Raw genomic sequence first — 24,952 nt, 5'->3', positions numbered from 1 at the left:
TCCCGTCGGAGTTCAGAGCTCCAGCAGGACCCGGTGGGCGGCGGGGTGTCTCACCTCTGGTCACTGCGCACATGATGCAGGGCTCTGCTGTGCGCGCTGGGACTGCCCGGCCCGGCCCCGCCAACCCTCCCATCCGTGGCCGCCCAGCTCCCTGGCTTCACAGCCGGGTCTGCGTGCCACAGCAGGTTTGGGGGGAGCACGGGTGCGGGGCACAGACCACCGACGCGGCCTTGGAGTAAGAGCCTGTGAGGGCTGCTGGCCACCCCGGGAGGCTCCTCACTCAGAGAACGGTCTGGGGCCCCGGCGGCATCCGTCTGCGTCTGCGAGCACCTGTGCTCCCGCAGCACGAGCCTCCGGCTGGGATGAAGGCTCCCGGGGGTCTGACTCCTGTCACGAAGGCCGCGTGCAAATCGAGTGCGAGTAAAAGGCCGTCTTTATTTGAAGCCTGTTTGGATCGGCTCCTATGGTTACAGCTTCACGCCGCAGAGCTGACGCAGTGGGGTCCTTGCCCACCACCCTTCCAGCACAGCTGCCGGGGCGGGGGGGGACCCTGCCATCTCCCCCAGAGATCGTCAGCTGCACCTCAGAATGTCCCCTGCAGAGCCGCCTCCACGCGGCCTCCTCCATGGGGCCCAGTGAGGCAGACCCCATGGCAGCGGAGTCCCAGCGGGGGCAGGCGTGGCCGTCCTATCTGCATCTGAATTTTTTTTTTGTAAGGTTTTATTTTATTTGAGAGAGAACAAGAGCGAGGTGGGGCTGGGGCAGACGGAGAGGGAGAAGCAGGCTCCCCACCGAGCAGGGGGCCCGACACAACTCAGGACTCGAGCCCCGCCTTGGGGGTAGAGATTACTTAAGAAAAACTCCGTGAAGGCCGTGGGGGGGCTGAGCGCCACACTGGGCGTGATCTCATGGGTCCCTTGGGAAGCCAGTGGGACCCAGAGCTGAAGGTGGGCCCCATGTGCAGGGCTGGGGAGGGAGCCACCAGCCTGTAGTGGTACTGGGATGAGGGCCAGAGCCTGGGGGGCCCTGAGGAGCCTGGGGTCAGCTGTGGGGGGAGGCGCTGATTTTGGAAACTGCCCTGGCCTGGGCGTGGCTGAGTGGTGGCCCATACTGTGCCCATGGCCTGAGCCCCCGGACAGTCCTGGGGGAGGGAGGGCCCATTACCGCTTGTGCAGCCCCTGGGCCAGGTCCAGAGAGGAAGGGAGGCCAGCAGGAAGCCGAGTCAGCACCTGCGGGGGCCACAGAGGGCCCCAGGGGCATGCACCCCCCCCCCCCCGGGGTAGTGAGTGCCCTTGCCATGGATGGGGTCTACCCCCTGGTCTGACTGGGGCCAAGCGGGAAGGGGGCAGGGCCCTGGGGGGGGGGGCGCAAGGAGTCCTGGCACCAGGCTTTGTTTTAAACTTTTTAAAAAATACACTCTTTGGCTTCCTTTTATTTCTTGAGGGTTACATTAAACGTGAACCATACAGGAAAGTGTCCCAGCCAGGGGCCCCCCCCAGGGGTGTGGGCAGATGCTCCTGCCTCCTGGCCTCCCCTCTGGCCATCTGTCCGCCTGTCCGTCTGAGCCGGCAGAGCCCCTACTTGGAGAAGGAGGTCATGAAGCTGTTCTCGACGCAGAGCACGATGAAGGCGTTGTGGCAGCTCGCGGCGTTCTGCCCCAGCAGCCTGCCGGCCAGCAGCAACGAAGCCTGACCCGTGGCTGCCACAGCCTCCGTCCGCCACGTCTCACAGTAGCTGTCGGTCAGCCGGCGCCCGCCGGGGTCTGAGCCGTGCCACACGCTCTTCTGGGGCCTGCAAGACGCAGCGGCCGTCAGCCTCAGACCGGGGCCTGGCCACTCCGGGCAGAGGCCATGTTGGCTGGATGTGGGGCCAGTGCGAGGGCGGGGAGTCGGGCGTCCTTGGTCCCTGGGGCTCCACCTCCCAGACCACACCCCCTGCTGCCTCTGCTCCGACACAGCCCGGGGAGCCTACCAGGCGGGGTGCTGCAGGACGTCTCTGCCGTCGAAAGAGAAGATGCGGGCCCCGGGCTTCAGCTGGCCCTCGGAGCCCGAGAATAAGGCCTCCCAGCTGGGGAACAGCACCTCGTCCTGCGGAGGGAAGTACAGTGGGGCTCATTCCCTCCCCGGAAATGTGCCGCCAGAGGGTGGGCCGGCTCGCTGGGCCCCCTCCCCAGCCCCAGACCCAGTCTGGCCCTGAGGAGCACACGATGGTGGGCGGGAGGTGCGGGGGCCACGAGGCCCCGCATCGACGTTTTCCAGTGCGAGCTCCGAGGCGGCAGCTGCCCATGAGGGCCTGGCCCCGCGTCGAGAACCTGAAGGCACTCCTTGTGACACACCGGGACCCCTGGCAGGTGGCTCAGGGGCTGGGGGCCCACCCGACCCCAGGAGCAGCTGCACCCACCCTGAGGTTAACGACGGGCACACCCGTGCGGTCGGCGCGGCGCACGACGCTGTAGAGGTCCTGCAGCCGTGAGGACAAGAAGGCGCGGAAGGTCCCGGCCAGCCCCACGGCGCGCGCCTGCTGGAAGCACTGGAAGTCCGCCCCGCGGATGCCTCGCATGCCGCCCGGCTGGGGGCTGTTCAGCGCCACCAGGTGCAGCTGCGGGAGAGCCGCCTCGGGGTCAGCCACCAGCCCCAGCGGGGGGGAGGGGGGGTCTGGAGCAGCCATCATCGGGCCACCACCCCCGCCCAGCTCCCGGGCAAGTCCCAGTCCTCAGGCTCTGCCTGCCATCTCTCCCAGGGGCTCCCGCTTCTCGGAGACCACCGGAGGGCAAGTCCCAGGCCCAGAGAGCCCTCCCCACAGCCCCGGGAGTCCACAGGGGGTTGCTCACCACCGGCTGGTAGTCCTGGTGGGTGTGGGTGTGGGTGGGCCCGCTAGTGGGGTGAGCCGGCTGGAAGTGCAGGTAGGAGCCGTGGTGTGGGGCTCCGGGGTAGGGCTGGGGGTCCGGCAGACGCGGGGGGTTGGCCAGGATGTCGTCTGCCCGCCAGGGCCGCGCCGTGGAGTGGGTGAGCTCCCGCCGGGGGTACGGGTTGCCCACGGGGGGCTGCAAGGCGGCCACCTCGTTGTCCTGCAGACGGAGAGGCAGGCGGTGGCAGGGGCCACTCCCGCACCAATGGGCTGACTGCTGGCAGCCTATCCAGACGCCCCCTTCATCTGCACCCCCCGCGTGTGCTCCAGCTCCCCAGCCCCAGGCCATCCGCTGACCCTGGGGTGCCCCGGAGGGTTAGGGCGGGAGCCCTGCCAGCCTGATGCCTTCAGGGGTCGCCTGGCCCTGTGCTCGAGCACTACCCCCCAAGCTCAGGACCCCTGACCTTCCAGCCCCTCCTCACTGCCGCACAGACACCCACGCTCTCCGCTCCTTAGGCCTTGCTGCACCGCACCTCAGGGAGGCGACCTGCAGCCCATCCAATTCCCAACAGCACGGAACGCCTTCCGACGTGCCTCGTGCTTTGCGTCTGCCTGTATCCCTGTGCCCTATTCCCAGGTTCCTGCTGTTAATAATCTGCAATAAAATGGAGTGCCTGTTGTCCATCATCTCTGCCACCTGTGCCCGTCCGTGAGCTCCACGGGGCAGGGGCCTCGCGTGTCCCTGCCTGAAACGGTGCCTGCCACATGGGAGCGGCCTGAGATGAATGAATGAATAAACGAATGAATGAGAGAGGGGACCCACTGGGCTCCATGAGCGGACAGACTCGCGGAACCTGGGACACGCCACCTAATGCAGCCTCGGTCCCGGGCGGTTTGAGAAGTCATGACTACGCTTGAGAGAGCCACAGCAGTGGGAAGTCCAGGTGTTTTGCACCCCCACCCCAGTCCGTCCATCTCTGTGCCAGACACTCTCAGAGGGCGGTGAGCGTGACCTGAAGGAGGCAACCTTGTGGTCTGCGCACCCCCTCCCACACCCCGTGCCCCAGCACCCCGGGCCGTCCTCCGTCCTCTCGGCTGTGGAGCGGAAGATGGCTCCTTACCGTCCCTCGTGGGAGTGGCGTCCGCGCCTCCAGCTGGAAGAAAACGCAGGGGTTACCCCAGCGACCCCTGATACCAGGCACCCTGCCCTCCCCGGTGGGAGCCAGCATGGCAGCGCCGGGCACGCAGCACCTTACAAGCATTTACTTTGAAAAGTGGGAGATGGGGCGCCTGGGTGGCTCCGTCAGTGAAGTGTCTGCCTTTGGCTCGTCCTGGGATCGAGCCCCACGTCTGGCCCCCTGCTCAGCAGGAGCCTGCTTCTCCCTCTCCCCCCCCCCCCCGCCCACTCATGCCCATTCTCTCACTCACCCCGAAGGCGTATGCGGCTTAGGCCCCCCCCTGGGTGGCTGGGTGCGGGCCCCCCCACGCGCTCTCCCGAGCCCTACCGCACTGCAAGTGAGCCGGGGAAGCTCTCTGGCCCCTTGCATGTGCCGAGGACTCACCAGGACCTTCCGGAGCCCGTTGCGGACGCGCACATACAGCTCCTCCCTCTCTGCCACGAAGATGAGCCAGCCCTCCGGCACCTCCGGCACCTTGTCCAGCATGGTCTGGTACGTGGCCCAGATCCTCACCTGCTGGAAGCCCGACCTAGTGGGTCCCCATCACACACAGGCAGCATCTGGGCTCATGGGGGAGGGACCGTCCTGCAGGCTTGAGTGGGTCCCTTTCTCCATCAGGCTGGTCCCTGAGGACGCTCTGCGGCGCCTGGGGCGGGGGGCACCCGCGGGGAGGGCTGGACGGCAAGTCCCCACGCTCCCTGTAAGCACTGCTGCGGGCCCTTCTTACTGGCTGTCCTCCCTTGCCCTCCCCTGCCCACCTGCGTCCCCCGGCCGCCCCTCGCCCCCCACCTCTGTTTTGGGGACCATGTCTCAAGGCAGCCGTGCACTTGCTGCAAAGCCGGGCCTGGCACCGGCGTTCTCTGACACAGCCCCCACGGTCTCCAAAGGGAAGGGTGGCCGGCCAGGCCAGGGCATCTGACCAGACAGGCGCAGGGGGGACTCTTACCCCTGAGGAGGTGCCCATGGTTCCAGGCGGCCCAGGGGGCCCCGGTGGGCCTGGGGGGCCAGGAACACTGATGGCTATAGGAGAGAAAACAGAGATGGGAACGCATGGCCCTGGCTGGACCGGCGGGAGCCCAGGCCCCCACCCCCTGCTGGACTTACTCTGCCTATAAGGGCCAGGGAAGGAAGGGGGCCCTGGTGGACCAGGGGGTCCAGGGGGCCCAGGAGGTCCCTGACGCCCCTCATGGCCGATGCCAGGGGGTCCCTGAGGTCCAGGTGGGCCGGGCTGGCCCCGGATGCTCTCTCCCTTGGGACCCTGGGGGGGGGGGCACAACAAAACAGGAAGCCGGAAAGCCTGAGGGGCCAGGCTGCATCTGCACCAAGAGGCCTGCAGGGAGCAGCTCAGAGCGCCCCCACCTCCCTCCCCGCCGCCTCCCTCCCCACACCACAGGGCCTGGGAAACCTGGCCCCCCACACCGTGCACTCTTTGTTGGGATGGGATCCCAGAACAGAGGTGCAGCCCCTGAGAGTCCTCCTTCCCCCTCCATCCCCCAGGCAGAAGCTGGGCTGGGCTCCCTGGAGTCTTTTAGGGCAGCTGGTCTCCCCGAGGAAAGAACAGCGCCAGCAGGAGAGCAGGCGTGAAGGGCTGGGTGAGGGCCCTTCGTGTCCCCTTCTCCCCTGGCTGGCTGGAGGCACCCCCAGGCCATGCACCCCCACCCCGAGAGTGGGGGTGAGAACTGGAGGGGAGAGCTCCTGGGCACAGCCTGTAGGCCTTGCATGTGTCCACGGCTGGGCTGCACCTGCCCCAGCCCCAGCCCAGGGATCCCAGACTTACCGGAATCCCAGGGTAGCCTGGTGGGCCGGGGGGGCCAGGCACACTTGAGCCAAAGAATCCGCCACCCCCGGGCTCACCCCGTTCGCCCTTCTGCCCGGTGTCCCCTCGGTCACCCTTCTCCCCCTGTGGACGGAAACGGTGGTCTGAGAGCGCTGCTCCCGCTGCTGGTGCGGTGGGGAGGGCTGACCCCCAGCTCTGGGTGGGCAGGGTGAGGCAGCGAAGCTTCTGGAGCCCAGGTCTGGCAGGCCCGGTGGGACAGGCTCAGCTCCCCACTTTCCTGCACTGCCAGAGCCCTGGAGAAACTGAGGGTGGGGTGGGTGTTGGGGACGTGGGTGTCACCCACCTTCATTTCAGCTCCCAGCTGGAGGAGGTCGAACGGGAACTGCCCTGCAGGAGAGAATCATGGGGGCGGCTCGGTGAGCCCCTGGGCAGCGCCCCCCCCACTTTCGTCTTCCTTCCTCGCCTTCTGGAATTTGTTTCTGGGTGGATTCCTGCTGGCGCAGCCTGGGTGCCGGGAACCCCCGCCTGCCTCTGGGAGCCATGGGTCTGATCCCCCTCTCTAAATGGCACCTTTTTAGAATTTCCTTTTGTTTAGGACAGGTCGTTGGTTTCTGTAAACGGCCCTCCTGACATCGGTAATGGACTACTTGTGGCGGTTTATCTGTACGTCCTTCCAGGTGTTGGACGTTCAGACACGAGATGTCTGTAAAATGGAAGTTTTATTTCTCCCTCTCCACAAATACCCAGCAGGTATCTCCCTCCCCCGCCCCGCTCTGGGTCAGGGAGTCCGAGGGTCAGACCGCAGGGCTCCTTCCGCTCTCAATCCAGCAGGGGGCGCGCCAGGATCACCGGTCCTTCCCAAGCTCGCTGACCCGCACGTGTCCCATTCACTTCTGTACCATGTCTTCTCTTTTCTTCAAGGTAAATCTGCTGTTTGTTTTCTGACTTCTTGAGCTGGGTGCTTAGAAATGTGTGCTGTGTGAGGCTGGGAACAGCCCCGCTGCTGCAGGGAGCCCCTCTGGGGGTCCTGCTGCCCGGGGGCCACGGCGGCCGCAGACAGAAGGTGGCGAGCGCCTCACCGCCTTCCGCAGCCCCCTGGATTCTCTGTATCTGGACCTGCTGTGTGGTCACTTCCCAGGTACGGCTCTGATGCAGACCTCCTGTGCACTTTCTGCCCCGTGTGGGCCCGTGTGGTGCAGACCGGGCCCCAGAGCTCCAGGTGGTCACCTCGTGGTCACCTGCCGGCAGCTCTCCATCCCCCACCTGAGCTGTTCTTTCCTGTGCAGGTCCCATCACTTGCTGAGAGCCCGCCACACCCCCACGATGACTGCGGTTTTCCTTCGGTCCTGCCCATCCCTGCTCTTCACCTCGTGAAGCTGTTGTTAGCTGCACAGAGTTTAGAACTGCTGTATTTTCCTGATCGGTTTACCCTTTATCATTATGAACAGTTTTTTTTAGAATTTCTGGCAATGTTTCCTGCCTTAGGATAGACTTGTGTGACCTCTCTCTGTGACACACACGCATTTGTACACACGTGCACACAGGGGTACACTCAGGCGCACACAGGCACACACACGTTTGTACACACACAGGTGCACTCACAGGCACGCACAGGTGCACACACACACACACACACACACTGGCGTGCTTTGCCCTCCCCACTCCTTTCCCAGTAGAGTGACTTCCCTGTCCTTCCACGTTCAGCGTGTGTGTCCTCACGTTTGCGAAACGTCTCTTGTAAGCGGCATATGGTTTTGTTTTCACCCAGCTGACAGTGTTTATCTTGGAATTGGAGTACTCAGCGTACTCATGTTCAGTGCACTGACTGACAGATTTCACGTTAAACCAACTCTTCTCCCGCCCACTTTCTACGTGTCCCATCTGCTGTGCTCCTTCTCTCCTTTCTGGCCTCCTCCTGGGTCCAGGTGTTGCCGTGGCATTCTTCCTGCGTCTTAGCTTGAGTTGCACGCTCCTGCTCCGATCTGGGCTCATCCCTGAGCGGGCAAGGTGCGTCCCGACTTGAAGCCGGACGTGAGTGAGGGCTACCCGCTTCAGAGCGGGCCTGGTGGGGGCTCTTCCCCCCGCGACATGTACCACCAGCATCACCTCCTCTCCCGGAAGGGCCCCCTCCATCCCATCAGGGCTGCTCCTGGGATGGCCTCGTGGCTGCTGCTTCTTTGCTCCGAAGGGCATCTCGCAGGTTAGCAGCCACTGTCTTTCCACTTCTCAAAGCCCCTTTTCTGGCGTCTGTCTTCCCGGTAGAGGAGTCCGGTCTCGATCGGTTGTGTGAAGGACTCCTTGAGTCTCTCCACAGTCTTGGAAAATCCTTGGCTGTTAGGCCTTCAAATCCTCTCCTGCTGGTGTGCCCCGCCCCAGCCGTGGCCCGTCCGCCCTGCGCGGACCTCCCCTCGCACCCTTCCCCGACTCATCAGCCTAGCCTCACGGAGACTGCTCGGCCACAGCTCTCCATTCCAGGATGGAACCGTTTCTTCCCACGGGTCCCGGCTCCCCGCGGACGCCCTCACCCCTCCCTTACTGCAGCACTTTGTCACTTGTCTCTGCCTTAGCTGGGTCTCCCGCCAGCCTGGCTTACCCGCCATGTGCTCTCCCTCTCGCGTTCCCGTCTGCTCTGGCCATTTTGTTCACCTGCTCAGCCTAAGTCCTAGGTGCTCCAGGGGCTCGAGCAGCCCTTAGGGGAAACGCAGGGTTTCACCCTGACCTGCCGTCGCTCTGGGCTGCAGCCCCCCGCTCTCCGGGCTTCCGCTCTGCTAGCTCCCCGACATTCACACTGCTGTTCTCTTGTATCTCACGTAGCGGTGGAAGAATTCGGTGGAGAAGTCTCACCATCCAAGGGACCTTCCGAGGGCTTGGAGTTCACGCCCCTCCCCGGGAATCTGGCCCGATGAAGGCTCTGGCACAAGCTGTGGGAAGGGAGGGCCCGTCCCGAGACCCCCAACACACCGGGCCAGCCTACCCCTCAGCCCTGCTGCCAGGGACACCTGTCCTTGAAGCCCTGGGCCCAAGAGTTGTGGGGCCACCCAGGTGTCTCAAACACAGTCCCAGCTGCACGGGTCCTGTCCAGGCCCCCTGAGCCTGGGAGGGGCTTCCTTCCTCCAGGAGGGCAGCCAGGTCACCACAGACGCAGCAGTGTCGAGGACCCCCGCCCCCCAGGCCAGGGCCGCCCAGAGCTCCCTCACCTGGTGGTCCTGGAGGGCCCACGTCTCCTTTGTCACCCTTGGGTCCAGAAGGCCCCTGGAGCCCTGGAGGGACAGAGACGCCGGCGCCCGTCATCAAGTGTGCAACAAAGCCCTCCGGCCCGCACGCCGGACCCTGCGGCCTGCTGCGTGCACTGCACCGCATGGGGGAGGGGCATCACAGGAATTTGGGGAACCTCGGAGCCAGAGCTCTTGCCAAGCAGAAGCGCTCGGTGGTCCCGCCCCGGAGGCTGCCCCAGGGACGGCGTCACTCCCGCGAGTGTGCGCGAGCCGACAGAGCGGACAGGGCCAGGGAGCCAGATCTAAATAGTGGATGGCCAGTGCTGGCCGCGTCGAGCTCACTGCTGTCTACAAGCTGCCTGGTAGGCCGCGCCGGGAGGAGCCGGGACGCCCGGCAAGGGGCGGTGACCGATCTGGAGTAGTGTGCACGGGGCGCCAAGAGTTCCTGACACCCTGGGAGCGGGGGGTTCCCGGGAGCTCTAGCATCCCTTCGAGAGGCCGCCGCCCCGCCCTCCCTGAGGCCCCAGGCGTCCTCACCTGGCAATCCTGGAGGTCCAGGGCGGCCAGACTCCATAAATGCCTGCAAAGAGGGGATGCTCTGAGAGAGGAGCCGGCACCTACATGGGGCCCCCCGGAGCCCAGAGGCCCAGCCCCTCCACACGGATATCCCCCCGGGGGTGCAGGGAGGGGAAGGGAGAGGAAACAGGGCTTTGGGGTCAGGAGCTCTGCTCGTGATGGGATCTGCCCCTCATGGGTCACTTCATGTGGCTAAACCTCATTAAAGAGGGGCGTGTGCCCCTCCAGGACCCCAGGGCTGGACCCTCAGGCTCCCAGACCCAGAGAGCTCTCCCTTCTCCAGCCCTCACTGCCCCAGGGAGGGGCCTGCTTTCTAACAGAATACCTGCCAGGTGGGCCTACCAGGCAGGTGGGCCTGGGTCCCAACCAGCGAACCCCCTGCCGGAAATTGGGCTGGCCCCTCTCTGGGGGTTGGCCCCTCCTGGGGGTCAGCCCCTCCCTGAGGGTGGGCGTCGGGTAGGGCCTGTGAGGAGGAGGGTGGGGAGGGAACTTGGCAAGTGGGGGGACTTACGTTGCTGTCATAGACGGGAGTCCCGGGAGGGCCTGGGGGCCCCGGAGGCCCTGGGGGACCGGGTGGACCCTGCATGGGGAGGACAGCAAGCTCTGTCAGTCACATTCATAGCCAGGCCATGGACGTGACCGGGGCGGCAGGTACGGGCAGGAGCCTTTCTAAGTCTCAGATCAGAAAACTGAACTCGCGGAAAGCACAGAATCAGGAAGCATCCCGTTGACTCGTCCCTGAGGGCAGGGCTGCCCCTTTCGGAACGTCCCTTGGGAGCCGTGAGGAACAGGACTGGATGGGGGCGTGGACGCCGAGCCGGAGTCTGGGTGTTTCCAGGTTACAGGGACAGCCCCGGAGGCCCGTGCCAGCAGAGCTTGCGTGTGAACTTCACTTATTCACCACAAGGGAGCAAAGCGCCGACCCGGGCAGTGTGCCAAGGGCTTCTTTTGGAAGTGACCTGCGTCCTGGACCCACGCGCAAAAGGAATCCAAGAGCCCGTCTTCCTTCTCCGTGACCCTGACCCAGCGTTCTCTCACTACCTCAGAACTCCAGGGGATGTGGCCTCTACTTCTTGATCCTTCACAAGGCAGCAGCCACGTTTAGGCCACGGGAGGATGGAGGCCACAGTGATGGCAAAACCGGAAAGGCGGGGATTGCCTGAGTCGCTGGCCTCAGGACCCCTGTGCCCCCGCGTGGGGGCTGGGCCTCCAGGAGCAAAGTCACCGAGTGGGCCAGGCGGCTGGCAGGGCCCCCGGCCGCGGGGTTGCGAGCAGGTCCTGCCTCTGGAGGGCACCTCTCAGGGAGACACGATTAAAAATGCCCAAGCTACCAAATAAAGCCCCGCACGGAGGCCGGCAGATGCGCTGAGTCCCGCCGTGGTGCCGACGGAAGGGTTGCCGCCGTGGGCAGGGAGGGCACGTCGGGAAGTGGCCATGCCCTTCCGACAGAGCCATGCGGCATCTCAGGCCCGGCGGCTTGGGCTGATGTGTGCGTGCGTGCACGGGTGTGGGGTCCTCGTGTCAGCGTGGTCACAATGCAGGGACCCCCCGTGCCCCTGGGTGTCCCAGCCTTGCCATCGCCCCTTGGGGGACACTCACCCTCACACCAAAGCCGACGCTGGCGTGTCCTGGCTCCCCTTTCTCCCCCTTCAATCCGTTCATCCCTGGGCGACCCTGGGGCAGAGCACAGGCGTGGGGGCTGCTGCTGCCGCCGGCTCACACCCAGCCTCGCCCGCTCTCGGTCCCCACCCAGGGTCTCCCCAGGTGCCAGCCCCTCCAGCCCCAGCCGCCCCAGAGCTGGGCATCCCTGGACTTCGTCCTGGAGACAGCTGTCCTCACGCAGGGACGGTCCCGGGGGCAGGGCAACGGGAGGGACTGGCGTCCACTCCCCTCCCCCATGCTGCCCACGCGCGGCATGAGACGCCAGGTCCTTACCGGCCGCCCGGGGAAGCCGATCTCTCCCTTGTGCCCCGGCCGTCCGTAGGGACCCTGCAGAAAGGAGGAGCCATCTTTCAGGTGAGCAGAGACCAGCCCCAGCGGTGGCCTCCCACCCACCACCCGCCTCCCTGTTTGAAAGGTGCAGCCGTGGTGCTCTCGGGCCACCCGCGCCCACTCAGCAGCCGGGCCGTGACAGACGCCTGCAGCGGCTCGGCGTGTCGTTTCACACTGCACACGAGCGTTCACTGTGGGGAGCTGTGGGCCTACTCACCGGGGGTCCTCGGAAGCCAGGCTCTCCCTGCACAGAAAACCAGAGGCACCGTCAGATGGCCGCAGGTCACGCCCACCAGGCAGCGCCCGAGGGGCTCTGACAATACCAGGAGGGGAGGCCATGGCAGCAGGGAGCACGCTCTGGATTGGGGTTTTTGTTCCAGGGGTGCATGGATGAGGCCCACCGTGGCGGGCCCCCCCCCCGACCTCAGGGCTGGCAGAGTTCTCTGGGCCTGGAGATCCAAAGTCCCACGGCCCACCCCCAAACAACCCAGGGAGCCTTCGGGGCCCCTACAGGACTGTCCCCCACGGCCACCGAATCCGGGTCCAGCTCCTCCCCAGACCCTCCCAGAGCCTGTCTGGGGGTGGGGGACCTGGGGCACAGTCCCCTCGACCCACTCCTGAGCCTCCTAAGGGAGGACGGCTGGGACCCCACCCCAGCGGCAACCCCCAGAGGCTGAGGGCCAGCAGCATCCTCAGGGTGGGGCAGCTTCTGCAGGCAAGGCCTGTGCTGGACCCCACCCCCACCCCCGAGAGCCCCCAGCCCGTCTGCAGGGTGGGCTCAGATGACAGGCAGGGGAGAACCAGGGGCCGGTCGGTGGTGGCTGGGCTGGGCATGCAGAGTTCTGTAGGACCTCGAGGTCCTTCCCAGTGTGACTGTGACCGAGGGACAGATAGGAAAGGGCCAGGGGTCCAGGCTACAGAAGTTTCCGGAACCCTGCTCAGGAGCAGCTCTCACGCTTGGGCAGGAACTGGCCTCTCTCAGGGCCCCCCACAGCCCCTGGAAATGCCCCTCCCCGGCCTGGACAAAGGTGAGCTGTCCCAGGCACCCGACTCACCTTGGCCCCTTTCTGGGCGGGGGCCAGCATGCTGCCATCAGGGCTGAAGACCGGGCCCGGCTCGCCCTTCTCGCCCTGGAACAGCGCAGGGGGCAGGCATGAGGCTGGCTCTGGGGAAGGGGGGTCCTTGACCCCCATGCCCTAGAGCGTGGTGACTGGGGGCCTCCCCTCCTGGGCTCTGAGGTAGGGGCATCTCTGCGAGGCCTCCATGGGCCACAGTGAGTCAGAATCAGTCCCGTGCTCCTGGCCACGGCTCACGTGTCCACCCCCCAGGGTCATGGAGGGGGTGGTCCCTGGGCAGATGGCGCCCGAGCCTCTCACCTTGGGTCCCGGGAGGCCCCGCTGGCCTTTAGAGCCCAGATCTCCCTTTGGCCCGGCCGGTCCCTGTGGGGAGACAGGCAGGAATGAGGGCCACGTGAGGGGCCCTGTCCCCCCCACGGCTGCCTCCTGGTCCCGACCCGTGTCAGGTGGAGGAGGGCCCGGGACACTTCGCCCTGAGACCCCCACCCCAAGCCTCCGCCCTGGTCCCGGGGGGCTTCTGCTCAGGACCCGGGAGGTTCCTCGGCTTTGCGGGCACCCTCCGGCACTGGGCTTGCCAGGGGCTCCCGGCCGGTGCAGGACGGGCTGAGCGGCCACTTACAGGAAAGCCCGCGTACCCCGGCCGGCCCTGCGGGAGAGAGGGGCGGGTCAGTTCAGGGCGGCGCGTAGACGCGGGCTGTGGTTCTCACGGGGGACGGCTCCCACCTACCTCGGGTCCCGGCACGCTTGCCAGCGCTCTCTGTCGGCACCGGAGAAACACAGAACCGAGGAAGGAAGCAAAAGACAACACATTAAGACGAAAATCCAGCTCCTCGGGCAGGATCCACAAAACCGCGCAAAACTAACTGCAAGAAAGCTGGGCCTGCACCCCCCGGCCAGTGCTGGGGGCAGGGCGGGCAGAGCGCCTGCCCGGCCATGCGGTGTCCTTACATCCTGCTCCGACACGTAGATGACAGGCCCCGGGGGCCCGGGGGGTCCAGGGAGGCCAGGCTGCCCCACTCCGTCCCTCCCTGGGTCGCCCTGGAAGAGAAAGCCGGTGTCCGGAACTCACATTGCTTGCGGGGGCCTCTGGATTGTCAGGGCAGCTCTGGAAGGGACCCCCAAGCCCACCCAGGCCTTGGAAGGGGTTCCTGGAGCCCACAGGGTGTGAGGAGGTGCCCGGGGCTGAGGACGGCAGCCCTGAGAGCCCCCCCATCCCAGCAAGGCAGGTTCCAAGCCAGCACCCCAGACTTGAGAGTCTCCGAGGCCACGCAGGCGGCCCCCGAGGACTGGCCATGCACCTGCCCTGCCTGGGGATCCTGAGCCCCCAACTCACTTTCTCTCCCTGGGTCCCTTTTTCTCCTTTGGGTCCCTGCAGAGATGGAAAGGAAACAGATCACCTTAAACAGAACCTGAGCCCCCTCCCCAGAAACCCCACCCACCAGCACCCCTCTGAGTGAAGATGTGGAGAGCTCTTCCTTCCTGGGGAAGACGGGGCGAGCCAGGAAGTTGCACCCCCAGCCCATGTCCCATGGAGCCAGGGTCTCTGAGCCCCTCGGGGTACAGAGAACTTGTCAGGAACCCCCAGAGACCACACCAAGGCGCCGGCTTCATCAGAGCCGCTCCTGGGGGGTGGTCCACCCCCGCCCCCCGCAGTCCTAGGGAGACACTCACCTGGGCTCCAGCCGTCCCCTCTCTGCCAGGGAGGCCGGGGAACCCGGGAGGTCCATCGGCCCCGACTTCTCCCTGTACCCAACACACGGAGAGACGAGTGTCAGCCCACTGCCCAGCGAACCCTGGTGTCCGGGGGGCTGGGCAGGCCAGGCTTTCTGGGGGTCACCCGCTCACACCCCTGAGGGCTATTCAGCCCAGTCGCCTCCAGCCTCCCCCTTAGGAGCCCCAAGGGGCAGAGAAGGAGGGGGGCATGTTTGGACAGACCCCTGTGGTTCCCAACATTCACACCCTGGAGCCGGAAGGAAGTCTGTCCTGGGGACTGGGGTAGGGGCGTGTACTGGGGTGGGAACGTCCTGGGGGTGAGTGCCCGGGGGGGTGTCAGGGGCAGGTGTCCTGGGGTGGGGACATCCTGGGGGGGTCAGTGTCCTGGGGGTGTCCTGGGAGTTGCCCTGGGGGTGGGTGCCCTTGGGACAATCTTGGACTCTAAGGAATGAAGGCTGAGGCCAACAGCACAAGGAAGCACCAGAGGGAGAATGACCCTGGGTCTGGCATTGAGGTCACTCACAACCTCATCCTTAGTCGCTGTGGCTCCAGGGGGATGGGCGATGGGGCCGATGGGGCCCCTCCCTGCTCCTGACTGGGGCTGGTAAAGATCCCTGATTTCCTGAACCCGAGAAAAGGCTCTTTCTTACCTTGGCGCCCGGTGGTCCGGTTACTCCAGGATCCCCCTAGAGTGGGAGAAGGGGCCCCATGAGTGCGGAGCGTGGCAGCCCACCCCCACGCGGTGTCCACCCTCCTTCTCCTCCAGGAGGAAGGAAGGGAAGGCTAATGATGCGGGTGGCCCCTCAGGGTCCCGGGACGGCGGGGGGGGGGGGGGGCTATGTGGCGACAGTGGGGCTAGCACGGGCAGCCTACACCGTTCTGGAAGCCACCCCATCCGTCTGCTCCAAGGAGCGGCTGCACCAGATGTCTCCACTCGTAAGAAAGCAGCAAACATGTCTTTCTAAAACGCAACCTTCCCGATGTACAAATCAAAGCAAAACCTTCTAAAACAACATTCATCAAAGGAACTTCCTAAAACACCCTTCGGTGGACCCTGCACGCCCTCGAACCCATGTGTCTGTGGGGGCATGGCGTGCCCAAGGGGGTCTCCTGGGAGCCCCTCCCCCCAGCCACCTCCGGGGAGGGGTGGGCGCTGGTGTCCTCCAGGGACAGGGCTCGGGAGCAGAGAGCAAAGCAGGGAGGTGGGAGGAGTCCCGGGGCGCCACCCCGCTGCCCCAGAGCCTGGGAAGCGTGGCAGGGGGCAGGTTCCTCTGTCTCCCCAGGTCAGATGCATGAAGGCAGGGACCACTCAGCTTTAGAACGGTGCCCCCCAACACGGAAGCTCGGGACGGGCGGTGCGTGATTGTCGTTCCCGCTAGGGTTTTCCGTAGTTCACAAACTGCCCAGTGAACTGCTAACCGTCTAGCGGGGGGTGGGGGGGGGGTGCGCTCACTGACCTTGACCCCGGGCGGGCCGGCCGGTCCCTGTGGGGCAGAGAAGGAACAGAGCCTGAGACCCTGCAGGGAGGGCCTTCCTTCCGCAGGCGCCAGCAGCCCTGCGCAGTCGCAGTCGCAGGAGGGGTGGTCTGTCCTCGGCGCCCCCCGGACCCCTCAGGCAGCACACGGCCCGGCCGCAGGGGCAGGCACGCCTGGTGCTCACCGCCGGGTCGGCCGCCATTCGACAGGACTGGAGGGTAAGTGCATTTGAGCAGACCGACTGCCGCCCTCGGTCCTGCTTTGGGCACCGGCGGCCGCAGCTTTGCTGTGACGCCCGAGGGTCTCCATCACCTCCACGGTCATTAAACAGTCCTGCCGACCCTTCTAGGGTCAAGGGGCTTTGGATCTGTTTATCTGGGTCTAGGACCCGAAAAGAGGGATGGGACTCGTGCTCCTGAGACCTCACTGCCACCTCCCACCCGGTTCCTCGCCCTCAGGTCACAGCAAGAATGACCTGTCACAGGTCACAGCCCACGGGATGTCTGGGCAGCCAACTGCTACCGCTAAAGACCAGGATTTCTAGTATGTGAAAGGAAAGACACGAAATGAAACAGCATGTAACTTATCAGGGGATTCGTTTCTGCCCGAGATAAGATTCTCATTAACGTTGCCGGTGGCTCGCCCTCACCAGGTGGACGGACGGGGGCCACAGCAGATGCTGGCTGAAGGGCGTCCCGCGTGTCCAGTGGCCGCGACAGAGGCACTGCCCCCCCAGGACGTGCCCCCCACCTGTCCTCAGGCCTGGGCACTCCTGGGTGTCGGCGGCTCCGGCTAAACCCAGTCCTGACCCGCACAGGCGTTAACAGCAGAACGAAATGGGTTTCACAGGAATGTGCCCGTTTTTACTTTAAAAATTCTACTCAGGTCAAAAGTTTATTATGTCCCCAAATCGGAGCCACAGAGAGACTGGAGGACTGCTACTTTCCAGAAAGACCCGTCTTTAAGGGCTCATCGTGCCCCCCTCCCCCGGTCCACTCGCTGTACCACCAGCAGCACGTCCCCCATGCAGGGTCCACTACTGTCCTGAAGGCCCCGAGGGTGGATGGTGCCCGGAGTCAGCGGCCTTGCTGGTTCCCACTCAGGGGCTGATCCCAGGGACGCCCCCTCCCTGAGAGCAGAGCAAGCCCCACGAGGGCAGTACCTGTGGCCCGCTGGCTCCTTGAGCCGTCGACCAGAAGGGTCCCCCGGAGCCTTCCATGTCATCCTGCAGAGATCACAGGAGGGCTGCTTAGGCTGGTGTCTCTTATGGGAAGAGACCCCTTCTCGAGCCAGGGATTGGCGTGGACTCAGCCGTAGCTGAGCGGGACGGGCTCCAAGGGCCGAGGTCACCTGGAAGCAGGCATCCTTGGCCCAAGGATAAGAAGCAGGGACCCTGCTGGGCCCGGGCAGCCCTCCTGAGTGTAGGTTATTGTGGCTGGAGCACGTGTTGGGGGCCTGGCTGTCTGACAGTGTCTGGTTTCTGCTTTTGTCCCGGGGAGCGGCCTTCGCCCAGCACGCAGCAGACACGGTCCTGAGCAGTGACCGCTTGAGGAAATGGGCAGCTGCTCCTTCCCACGGCCCACGGTTCCACCAAGTGGCACTGTCCAGGCGCCGACACGGTCGGGAGTCAGGCAGGGCTGTGAGTACCGAGTTCAGTGAGCTTGTGGCTCGGACGGGAGCTCGGACGCGGGCTCCACCGTGGGGCTGGGGAGACCGCCAGTCAGTGTGGGGTGCCCAGAGCTGGCCGGGGAGACGGCAGCAACTGGTACTTACAAACCCCGCGGCAAGTCCTGGTCCTGGTGGCCCGGGGGGTCCGGGGGGCCCTGGTGGTCCAGCTGGTCCGGGGGCTCCTGCCAAGCCGATCTCCCCAGGAGCACCAGCGGGGCCGGGGTCACCCTTGCTTCCCTGCACAGGAGGGGAGAGAGGATGTCCCCACTTCGGGCTAAGCCCTGAGAAGCCACCGCATCCCCTGTGCACCCACTTTCCTCGTATGCTTTTTAACAAATCTGCAAAGCCAGCGAGAGAAACGACGTGGCACAAAGCAAACCCAACAGCCGCTGTTCTGACTCTCGGAGATGCTTGTAGCCACTTTAAAAACAAAATGACGAAGGGGACCAGAAGGACGGACGAGGAGACCTCTGGCTCTCTACCAGAAGCCATTATTCTCCGCGGGCACAGCGACTCTCTCCCGTACCCCCTGCCAATCTGGGCGTGGCTGTACCACCGCGGGTTCTCCCACGTCACGTGAGCGACCCACGGGTGGTACAGCGCGAGGCGGAAGGAGCCGACAGCCCCGAATCACAGCAATGAAAGAGAGCCACGTCCCTGACCCGAGTACCTGCCCAGGGCTGTTAGCCAAGCAAGAAATACATTATTCTGCTGAGTCAGGAAAATAAAATAAAAATAAAAACAAAACAATGTTGGGAGACCCCCAGAGCATGCGCTTGAGACGTTCCTTCCAGGTCTGCAAGGTGCGTGCAGAGCACATTAATGGGGGGGGGGGGAGGGGGAGGAGCTGTGGCGGGCGGGCGAGGGGGGTGGCAAACGGGGGCACAGAGCACGTCTGGGGGTGGGGCCTGAGGGTCCAGGACGCCTCTGACAGCGCCGGGGTCCCACAGGCCAGGTGCCAGCCGGCGTGTGAGCAGGGCAGGGGAGTAGGGATCTGAGCCCGTGGACAGCTGGACTCGGGGCAGGGTCCGTCCTGAGGCCGGATCCACCGCAGTCTGGCCCACTTGACCTGAGGGCTAATTTTAGTGGAAGCTTAAATTTTACTTTCTCGGTTTTAATCTTGCTGCCTTTTCGTCACATTAAAAAAGCCCCTCCAATAACGTTCGATCTTTGAAAAGCTCCTATATAAACGTCTGTGCTCTGGAACCCCGTCTGGGCTGATATTTTGTGTTTATTTTTTCCGGTCTCCCACTCAGCCGACAGCGAGGCTGCCTTGTCCGTACCTTAGGTCCTGGGGCGCCCACCTCACCCTGCAGGGAGGAGAGAAGAGTCACTCTCAAAGCCGACGACGTGCACCCGCGAGGGAAAAGCGAACAGTTTCACTCGTTTTATCCGGGCCCACGAGGCCACTGCTGGTCTCTGATGCTGATCCGGTCCTGTCGCGGGAGCCTGGTGCCCGCGCGCCGCTCCCGGGAGACGCACGTCTAGAGCTCCGGGCGTGTCCTCCCGGCCCCCCACACCTGTGGGCTGTTGCCGCCCCCACCCCGTTCCAGGCGGGACCGAGTCTGGCAGGGGACTGACCGGCTGCCGACGCCCCCGGGAGGAGAGCCCCTCTACCCCAGCCGTCCCCACGGTGAGGGCCCTGAACACTGTGGGTTCGCGGACAGCGCGCTCTTGTTCAGCCCCGTACAGCCGGGCTCTCCCTGGAAGGATCGCACGGGATGGCCCGCATCCCCAGCCTAGGAACCACAGACCCCGGCTGTAACCAGAATTAAAACTTGAGCTAACTTCCAAATCAAGTGTCAGTATTACTCAAAATCCCTTAGTCCACTCGTCACCGTGAAGAGACACTAGTCACAGAGTGCTGAATTTTCGCATGGTTCTCAGCCAACTCCAGACGCCACTGCACCCCTCCCCCCCCACGGTCAGACCCTGACGGCTTTGGCGGATGGCGGACGGTGGCCGCACCCTGCAGTAAGGCCACCTCCTCCGTGTGACCGCCTTCATGGCATTTCCTGTGCGCGGCGGTCACCGGGCCGCGCCCCCGCCTGCCCATGGCGCTGCGGCCGGCCCTCCCGGACTTACGGGGCTGCCTTTCTGTCCCGTCTTCCCTGGTCCTCCATCTTTTCCTGGAGGACCTGGCGGACCCTGGGGGACAGAAAAGCAAGTATGGGGCCAGATGGAATTCAGGCGCTGAGAAAGATTTATGGGTTAGTGGACGATTATCTGGGTGTGTGCACTTCTGGAGAATCCAGGCCGCTGGAATGTTCCCTGGACGGGCCGGAGTCGTGGCTCACCAGAGACCCTGCCCACGGCTTACGGGGCACAGACGCTCTGCTCAGTTGTAAAGTTTCTTTCCTTTCCTCTACTTTTGAGTTGATCAGAGAGGGGGGATGAGAGGTTGGTCACCCACACAGAGCGGGGTGCCGGCCACGGGAGGACGCCCCGTGTGCTGAGTTACATGTCCAGAGCGTGCTGCCAAGCAAACCATGTAACGCGCACCTGGTTCACGTGGCCCAACTCTAAGAGCGCCGTGTGTGGCCCCACGAGGCCCCCGAGCCCCCCGGTGCCAGGAGCAGGGGGCCGCGGGGTTCTCACGACCCCACGAATGGTGAGTCACAAACTTGGGCTCCTCACGGCCCCTGGGCCTGCAGGAAGGGGCCCGCCTGACCCCAGAAGAATCACGCCTGGCGATGGCCCCTGGGAGCTCAGCTGACCCGCTGGACACCACGGAGGCGAATGGTGTCACATGAGCCCCACAGCGGGTCAGCTGCTCAGGCCCCTCCCCCTGGGGACCAGAGACAGGAGCCGCCTCCCTACGAGGAGCTGGGCAGTACGGGGTGGGGCTTGGTGTTCACCCCCCACTCCAGGCCAAACCCGGATGGGGACAAGGACATCGAGGGGCAGTGAGGAGGCCTTACCGGGGTGCCAGGAAGTCCAGGGGACCCGTCCCGCCCGGGCACACCAGGAAGGCCGGCAGGTCCTGGGACGTCTGAGCTGTTCACCCCAAAGCGTCCTGGCTCTCCGGGCAGGCCTGGGACGCCTGGGGGCCCCGGGGGGCCGGGGAAGCCTCTGGGGCCCTATACACGGAGAGCCATGGATGGTTACAGCACGTCAGGTAGCACCTGCTGAGGGACGGCCCCTCCCCCGCTTGGCCACCACCACCGCCCCCTCGGGAGCCACACGCACACGGAGCCGGCAGGACCCAGGGACACTCACTCGGAGGCTCTCCAGGTCACCGCCGAACCCGGACCCCTCCATGTCAATGAAGGTCTGAGGGGAAGAGCCCACAGCCATGTCACTGGGAGCCCAGGCCTGCCCACCCGGCCCTCCCCTGGCCTGAGGTCAGCGGGTGGGGGTTACCCCCCCATGCTCATCTGCAGCACCGCCCACACGGCCCCCACAGTTGGGAGGTTTCCAGCAAGAAGCCACAAGCAGGCAGGGCGCACGGCCCCCACGCCCTGTGGCCCAGAAGGCAGGGGCCAACCCCCGGGCCCCAACACCCTCTTGGGAAGGCGGGTCTGAGTCTGAAGAAGGAGGCATGAGGAAGCCAAACCAGAGACGGGGGTCCCTCCTCCTGGGGCAGCAGGTGGGCCCCGTGCTGGAAGAAGTCACAGCCGCGACTCACCAGCTTGTCATGTCTGAAGGAGGGTCCTGGTGGCCCTGGAGGCCCTTGGGGTCCTGGGGGTCCTCTTGGCCCGACCCCAGGGTCCCCCTGGGGATATAAGACACCGGTTACATCAGGGTGCGTGGCCCCCGCTGCAGTCGGGTTGGAGAGGGTAATGTGCACAGCCCGCGGCCCACACAGCTTAGACGCTCACCTTCTCGCCCTTGGGGCCCACATCTCCTGGGGTCCCGGGGAAGCCCTGCGGTCCAGGGTCACCCTGGAAGACAAACACCAGCAGCTTGGTCAGGGAGAAGACACCTTTGTTCCGTCGCCACCCACGCGGCTGCAGACATGTGGCCGGGGCTCACAGCCGAGCCCGGGTGGAGCCGCCGGAGGCCGTCAGGTAGGACCGGAGGCAGACGCTGCGCCGACCTGGGACGTGCCTGAGGATCGCCACACCGACGGCCCTACACAGAGCGCCTCGGTGCATCTGCACAGGTGTGCCCCGTGGCCTGCCCGTGACACCAGCGCTCTGCCCTGCTCATGCGTGTGCGTGGCAGGGGCAACGAGGACAGAGGGCCTGCACGTCTGCACCTGGCGGGGGAGGGAGGTGTCCGCGTGCTCGCGTGTCCGCCTGCACCTGGATGAGGCCGCAGGGATCGTCAGACTCGAGATTCTGGCACGTTCAACCAGAGCGAGGGGTCCCTGGACCCCCCACGCCCTGCTCGGTCCGTCCCTGCCGGCTGAGCTCTGGCTTTCCTCAGGCGCCGTCCTGTTCCTGCAGGGGACCGATGTTCCTGCAGGGGACTCCCCCACTGGGCGAACTCAGGGCTGGCTGCCGTCAGCAGGAACCTTTTCCACACGGATGGTGTCTGGGGTTAGGGTGGCTCCCCTCCCGGCCTCCCCTGACCCACGTGCTGGCTGTGTTATTTCCCAAATCTTCACGGGCGACCTGCTTGTGTCACATGCGTCTGGGGAACGTTTGCTCATTTTCAGCTCTCCCAAAGACGGTTTACAGATCGGAGCTCCGGTCCGTTGTGATTGCTGGTTGATCGCACGGCCCGCGGCCCCCACGTCTCCGCTCCCTGCCCTGCCCCCGCCCCGACCCATGACCTTGTCGTCTGTCATATGTTTTTTCCTCGAAGAATTTGGAAGCTATACCTTTTATGTCTTCCTTTTCCTTTCTGCCCTGGTAGTTGGCCTGAACTGCTCAGTACGTATGTGTAACTTTGTATTTTTCTATCAATAGTGGGACTTGTATTTTCTCAACAAAAGTTAAGCTGCATTTTCAAAATGGCTTCATTTTGAATCTCTGTGCTGAGTTGCGTTGACGGAGTGTCACAGGGTAAGAAGCCTGAGGGTCTCACACAAACGTGACCGCTAAGGTTCTGGAAGAAAAGCCAACTTACCGGTCTCCCATCCTCGCCGGGATCCCCCTAGAACGTGCGAGAGAACCGTTAGTGACAGAGTGTTGCACCCCGCGTCCCCGCCCCGATCTGAACACGGACCTGGCACCCCGCACGCCAAGCCCCACGGAGGAGCTGGGGGGGAGATGGAGAGCCTCCCTCCTGGCGCGCTGCGGGCCGGCCCTGCCTGTGGCCTCCCTGACCGCCGACCACCCTCCCCCTCCCAGAGTGGGGGGGACACAGCCTTGCAGTGCGCCGTCCCGAGGTCTCCGTCCCGGGACCTGCTGCTCTGCCGCATCAACCCCACCCGCCCCCTCCTGCCCAAGCCCCGCACCCCGGCCCGGCCCAGGCAAGGTGGACGCACCGGCTCGCCGTCCCTTCCGGGGGCCCCATCCTTCCCCGGCGGCCCTGGGGGGCCAGGGGGGCCCTGTGGCCCGGGCACAGGCCGTGCATCGGGGCTCCGCTCTGCAGGACCCTGGAGGAAGAGGCGAGGGCACGGGCTGGGGGGCCTGTGCTGCACCCTCCCGAGTCCCAGGCTGGGCTTCACAGGGGGCATCACAGGGGGCATCACATGCACAGTGGCCATGACACACAGCGGGTGCCGGCGCCAACAGGCCAGCCACAGGCTCCCGGTGCCACGAGGGGCCGCCAGTGCCCCCCGGGTGTGGGCCCAGAAGGAGCGCAGAGGAAACGGTGCAGCCCCAGGAGTGTACCCAGGTCACCCATGTGTGGACAAGAAGCACTGACCGTCCTGGGGCCAGGGGAGGGGGCCTCACCTCTTCTAGGCGGTCCCCAAAGCTCCGAACGCTCTCTGCGGTGACCGTATCCAAGCCGGGGAGGTTCCGAGCTGGGGGAGGCAGAAGCGGCCGTCATACCCTGGAGCATGGCCCAGGTTGCACTCTGGGCTCGCCACCCGACCCCAGGCTGCCTGCGGTCCCAGCACTCAGCCTGCCTGGAGCCCAGCCGTGTCCCCAGACACACGCACGCACAGGCACACACGTGCACACACGCATGAACACATGCACAGGCACACACATGTGCACAGGCACACACGTGCACGCACACGCACACACGTGCACGCACACGCACGCACACACATCATTCCTCTCGCTGAGCCCCTGACGTTTGCCGTGTTTGTCACAACCCTCCCTCAAGAATGCCACACGTCCTCCAGTGCGAGGACCCTTTCTGATGGTCACAGAACATTGCGTCCTGTTTTAACGGTGACTGAACACATAGCTCAGATTCAAGGGTCTCCACTGGCCCAACACTGTCCTCTGTAGCTTCTCCTGGGGGTGGTTGATGGTGGAGGTTCCAGGACCCCAGGAAATGTCCTGCCCGTGGGCCAAGTCTGGCCGAATCAGCCGCTGGCCTGCCTCTGCAGGGCCCGGAGCTGTGGACGTTCCCACAGAGCTTTGGGGCAACAGGACAACACAGACAAGAAACCACAGAGCACAGGCGTCCAAAATACTGGCCGCCGGCCTGCCCTGGTCATCCCAGGACAGGGGTCAGGATGGGCACCTTCCCCTTTGTGACCGACAAGTAATTTGGGGGATTCAGTAAGGCTGCTCCCCAAACCTTCACCCACCAGGGTCAGCACGGCCAAGCCGTTGGAAGACCCGGGGCTCACACGGCAGTGAGGCTCGTTTGCTGAGGGAGGTTGGGAGGAATCTCTCCCGTTGGGGGGCAATGAGCGCTCTGGCAGTGTTGGGGGGTCCACGGGGACCGCATGGGATCTGAGGCCCTTTAGCTAACCAGGGACGGGTGCTCATGCTGTCCAGGGCTGTACCCGCCTCCCTCACTGGCACAGCTCCGCAGGACCCTGTCCCGCATCCAGAAGAAATTGGAGCCATGTCTACACTCCACGGTGTAGGATGCCGGCCACTGCCCTGGACCACAGCCCTTGACCCCACCAGAGCCTCCTGGATGCCCCGGAGCCCAGCAGACTTGCAGTCAGACACCAGGCACCAGGGACCCAGCGGCGCTGTGAGAGCACTCCGGAGGGGTCACTGAGCTACGGAGGAGCTGACTTACGGTAGGGTAGGGAGACGAACAACCAGGCAGTCACACGAGCCCCAGAACTGTAGAGGGAGGCCAGAGAGCTGAGGACGGAGGGGAGGCTCGAGAGAGTCGAAGCATGAGGAGGATGCCGCCTGGCGTGGCCGCTTCAAGATGCCCAGGTGGCCGGGCGGCCCCTAGAACCTACGACTGCTCCCTGGGGAACCTCCAGCCCCTAGCTGCAGGGACCTGAGCTCTGCCAAGAACCTGAATGAGCAGGAAGCGGGTCCTCCGTGGGGGCCTCTAGGAGAGGACGCAGCCCTGGCACCGCACCCTCCCGAGCGGCCACGGTCGTGGCGTTCCGCTCACAGTGACAGATAGCTGACACGCAAAGACGCCACGTCATCCTCTGTGCACCCGCGGC

General features: G+C 64.9%; 1 protein-coding gene across 5 annotated transcripts in view; it reads right to left on the bottom strand.

Annotated features, from left to right (window-relative positions):
* Window positions 1-1,412: 1,412 nt before the first annotated feature.
* The window catches only part of COL18A1 (collagen type XVIII alpha 1 chain), a 47,255-nt gene continuing 23,715 nt past the window's right edge, over window positions 1,413-24,952 (bottom strand). For 3 of the 5 annotated variants that reach the window (XM_045776913.2, XM_045776915.2, XM_045776916.2), the window contains exons 6-41: window positions 23,307-23,377; window positions 22,895-23,005; window positions 22,534-22,560; window positions 21,339-21,401; window positions 21,146-21,232; window positions 20,737-20,790; window positions 20,439-20,597; window positions 19,603-19,665; window positions 18,801-18,827; window positions 17,623-17,754; window positions 17,012-17,074; window positions 15,832-15,858; window positions 15,025-15,060; window positions 14,333-14,404; window positions 13,995-14,030; window positions 13,610-13,699; window positions 13,389-13,418; window positions 13,281-13,307; window positions 12,962-13,024; window positions 12,641-12,715; window positions 11,803-11,829; window positions 11,529-11,582; window positions 11,193-11,267; window positions 10,105-10,173; window positions 9,555-9,597; window positions 9,000-9,062; window positions 6,146-6,189; window positions 5,803-5,925; window positions 5,130-5,283; window positions 4,972-5,045; window positions 4,410-4,541; window positions 3,969-4,001; window positions 2,831-3,067; window positions 2,401-2,598; window positions 1,972-2,087; window positions 1,413-1,791 (exon numbers count right to left, since the gene is read on the bottom strand). In XM_045776913.2, the coding sequence (XP_045632869.2) occupies window positions 1,578-1,791; window positions 1,972-2,087; window positions 2,401-2,598; window positions 2,831-3,067; window positions 3,969-4,001; window positions 4,410-4,541; window positions 4,972-5,045; window positions 5,130-5,283; window positions 5,803-5,925; window positions 6,146-6,189; window positions 9,000-9,062; window positions 9,555-9,597; window positions 10,105-10,173; window positions 11,193-11,267; window positions 11,529-11,582; window positions 11,803-11,829; window positions 12,641-12,715; window positions 12,962-13,024; window positions 13,281-13,307; window positions 13,389-13,418; window positions 13,610-13,699; window positions 13,995-14,030; window positions 14,333-14,404; window positions 15,025-15,060; window positions 15,832-15,858; window positions 17,012-17,074; window positions 17,623-17,754; window positions 18,801-18,827; window positions 19,603-19,665; window positions 20,439-20,597; window positions 20,737-20,790; window positions 21,146-21,232; window positions 21,339-21,401; window positions 22,534-22,560; window positions 22,895-23,005; window positions 23,307-23,377 (2,969 nt within the window). In that variant the 3' untranslated portion in view covers window positions 1,413-1,577. The remainder of the gene's footprint in view (window positions 1,792-1,971; window positions 2,088-2,400; window positions 2,599-2,830; window positions 3,068-3,968; window positions 4,002-4,409; window positions 4,542-4,971; window positions 5,046-5,129; window positions 5,284-5,802; window positions 5,926-6,145; window positions 6,190-8,999; window positions 9,063-9,554; window positions 9,598-10,104; window positions 10,174-11,192; window positions 11,268-11,528; window positions 11,583-11,802; window positions 11,830-12,640; window positions 12,716-12,961; window positions 13,025-13,280; window positions 13,308-13,388; window positions 13,419-13,609; window positions 13,700-13,994; window positions 14,031-14,332; window positions 14,405-15,024; window positions 15,061-15,831; window positions 15,859-17,011; window positions 17,075-17,622; window positions 17,755-18,800; window positions 18,828-19,602; window positions 19,666-20,438; window positions 20,598-20,736; window positions 20,791-21,145; window positions 21,233-21,338; window positions 21,402-22,533; window positions 22,561-22,894; window positions 23,006-23,306; window positions 23,378-24,952) is intronic. The other 2 variants (XM_045776914.2, XM_045776920.2) reach the window with 1 other exon arrangement.

The sequence above is a fragment of the Ursus americanus genome, chromosome 4 (assembly GCF_024610735.1).
Source record: "Ursus americanus isolate L20-20 chromosome 4, mUrsAme1.1.p, whole genome shotgun sequence".
Taxonomy (NCBI): domain Eukaryota; kingdom Metazoa; phylum Chordata; class Mammalia; order Carnivora; family Ursidae; genus Ursus; species Ursus americanus.
This window is presented reverse-complemented; position numbering and strand designations above follow the sequence as displayed.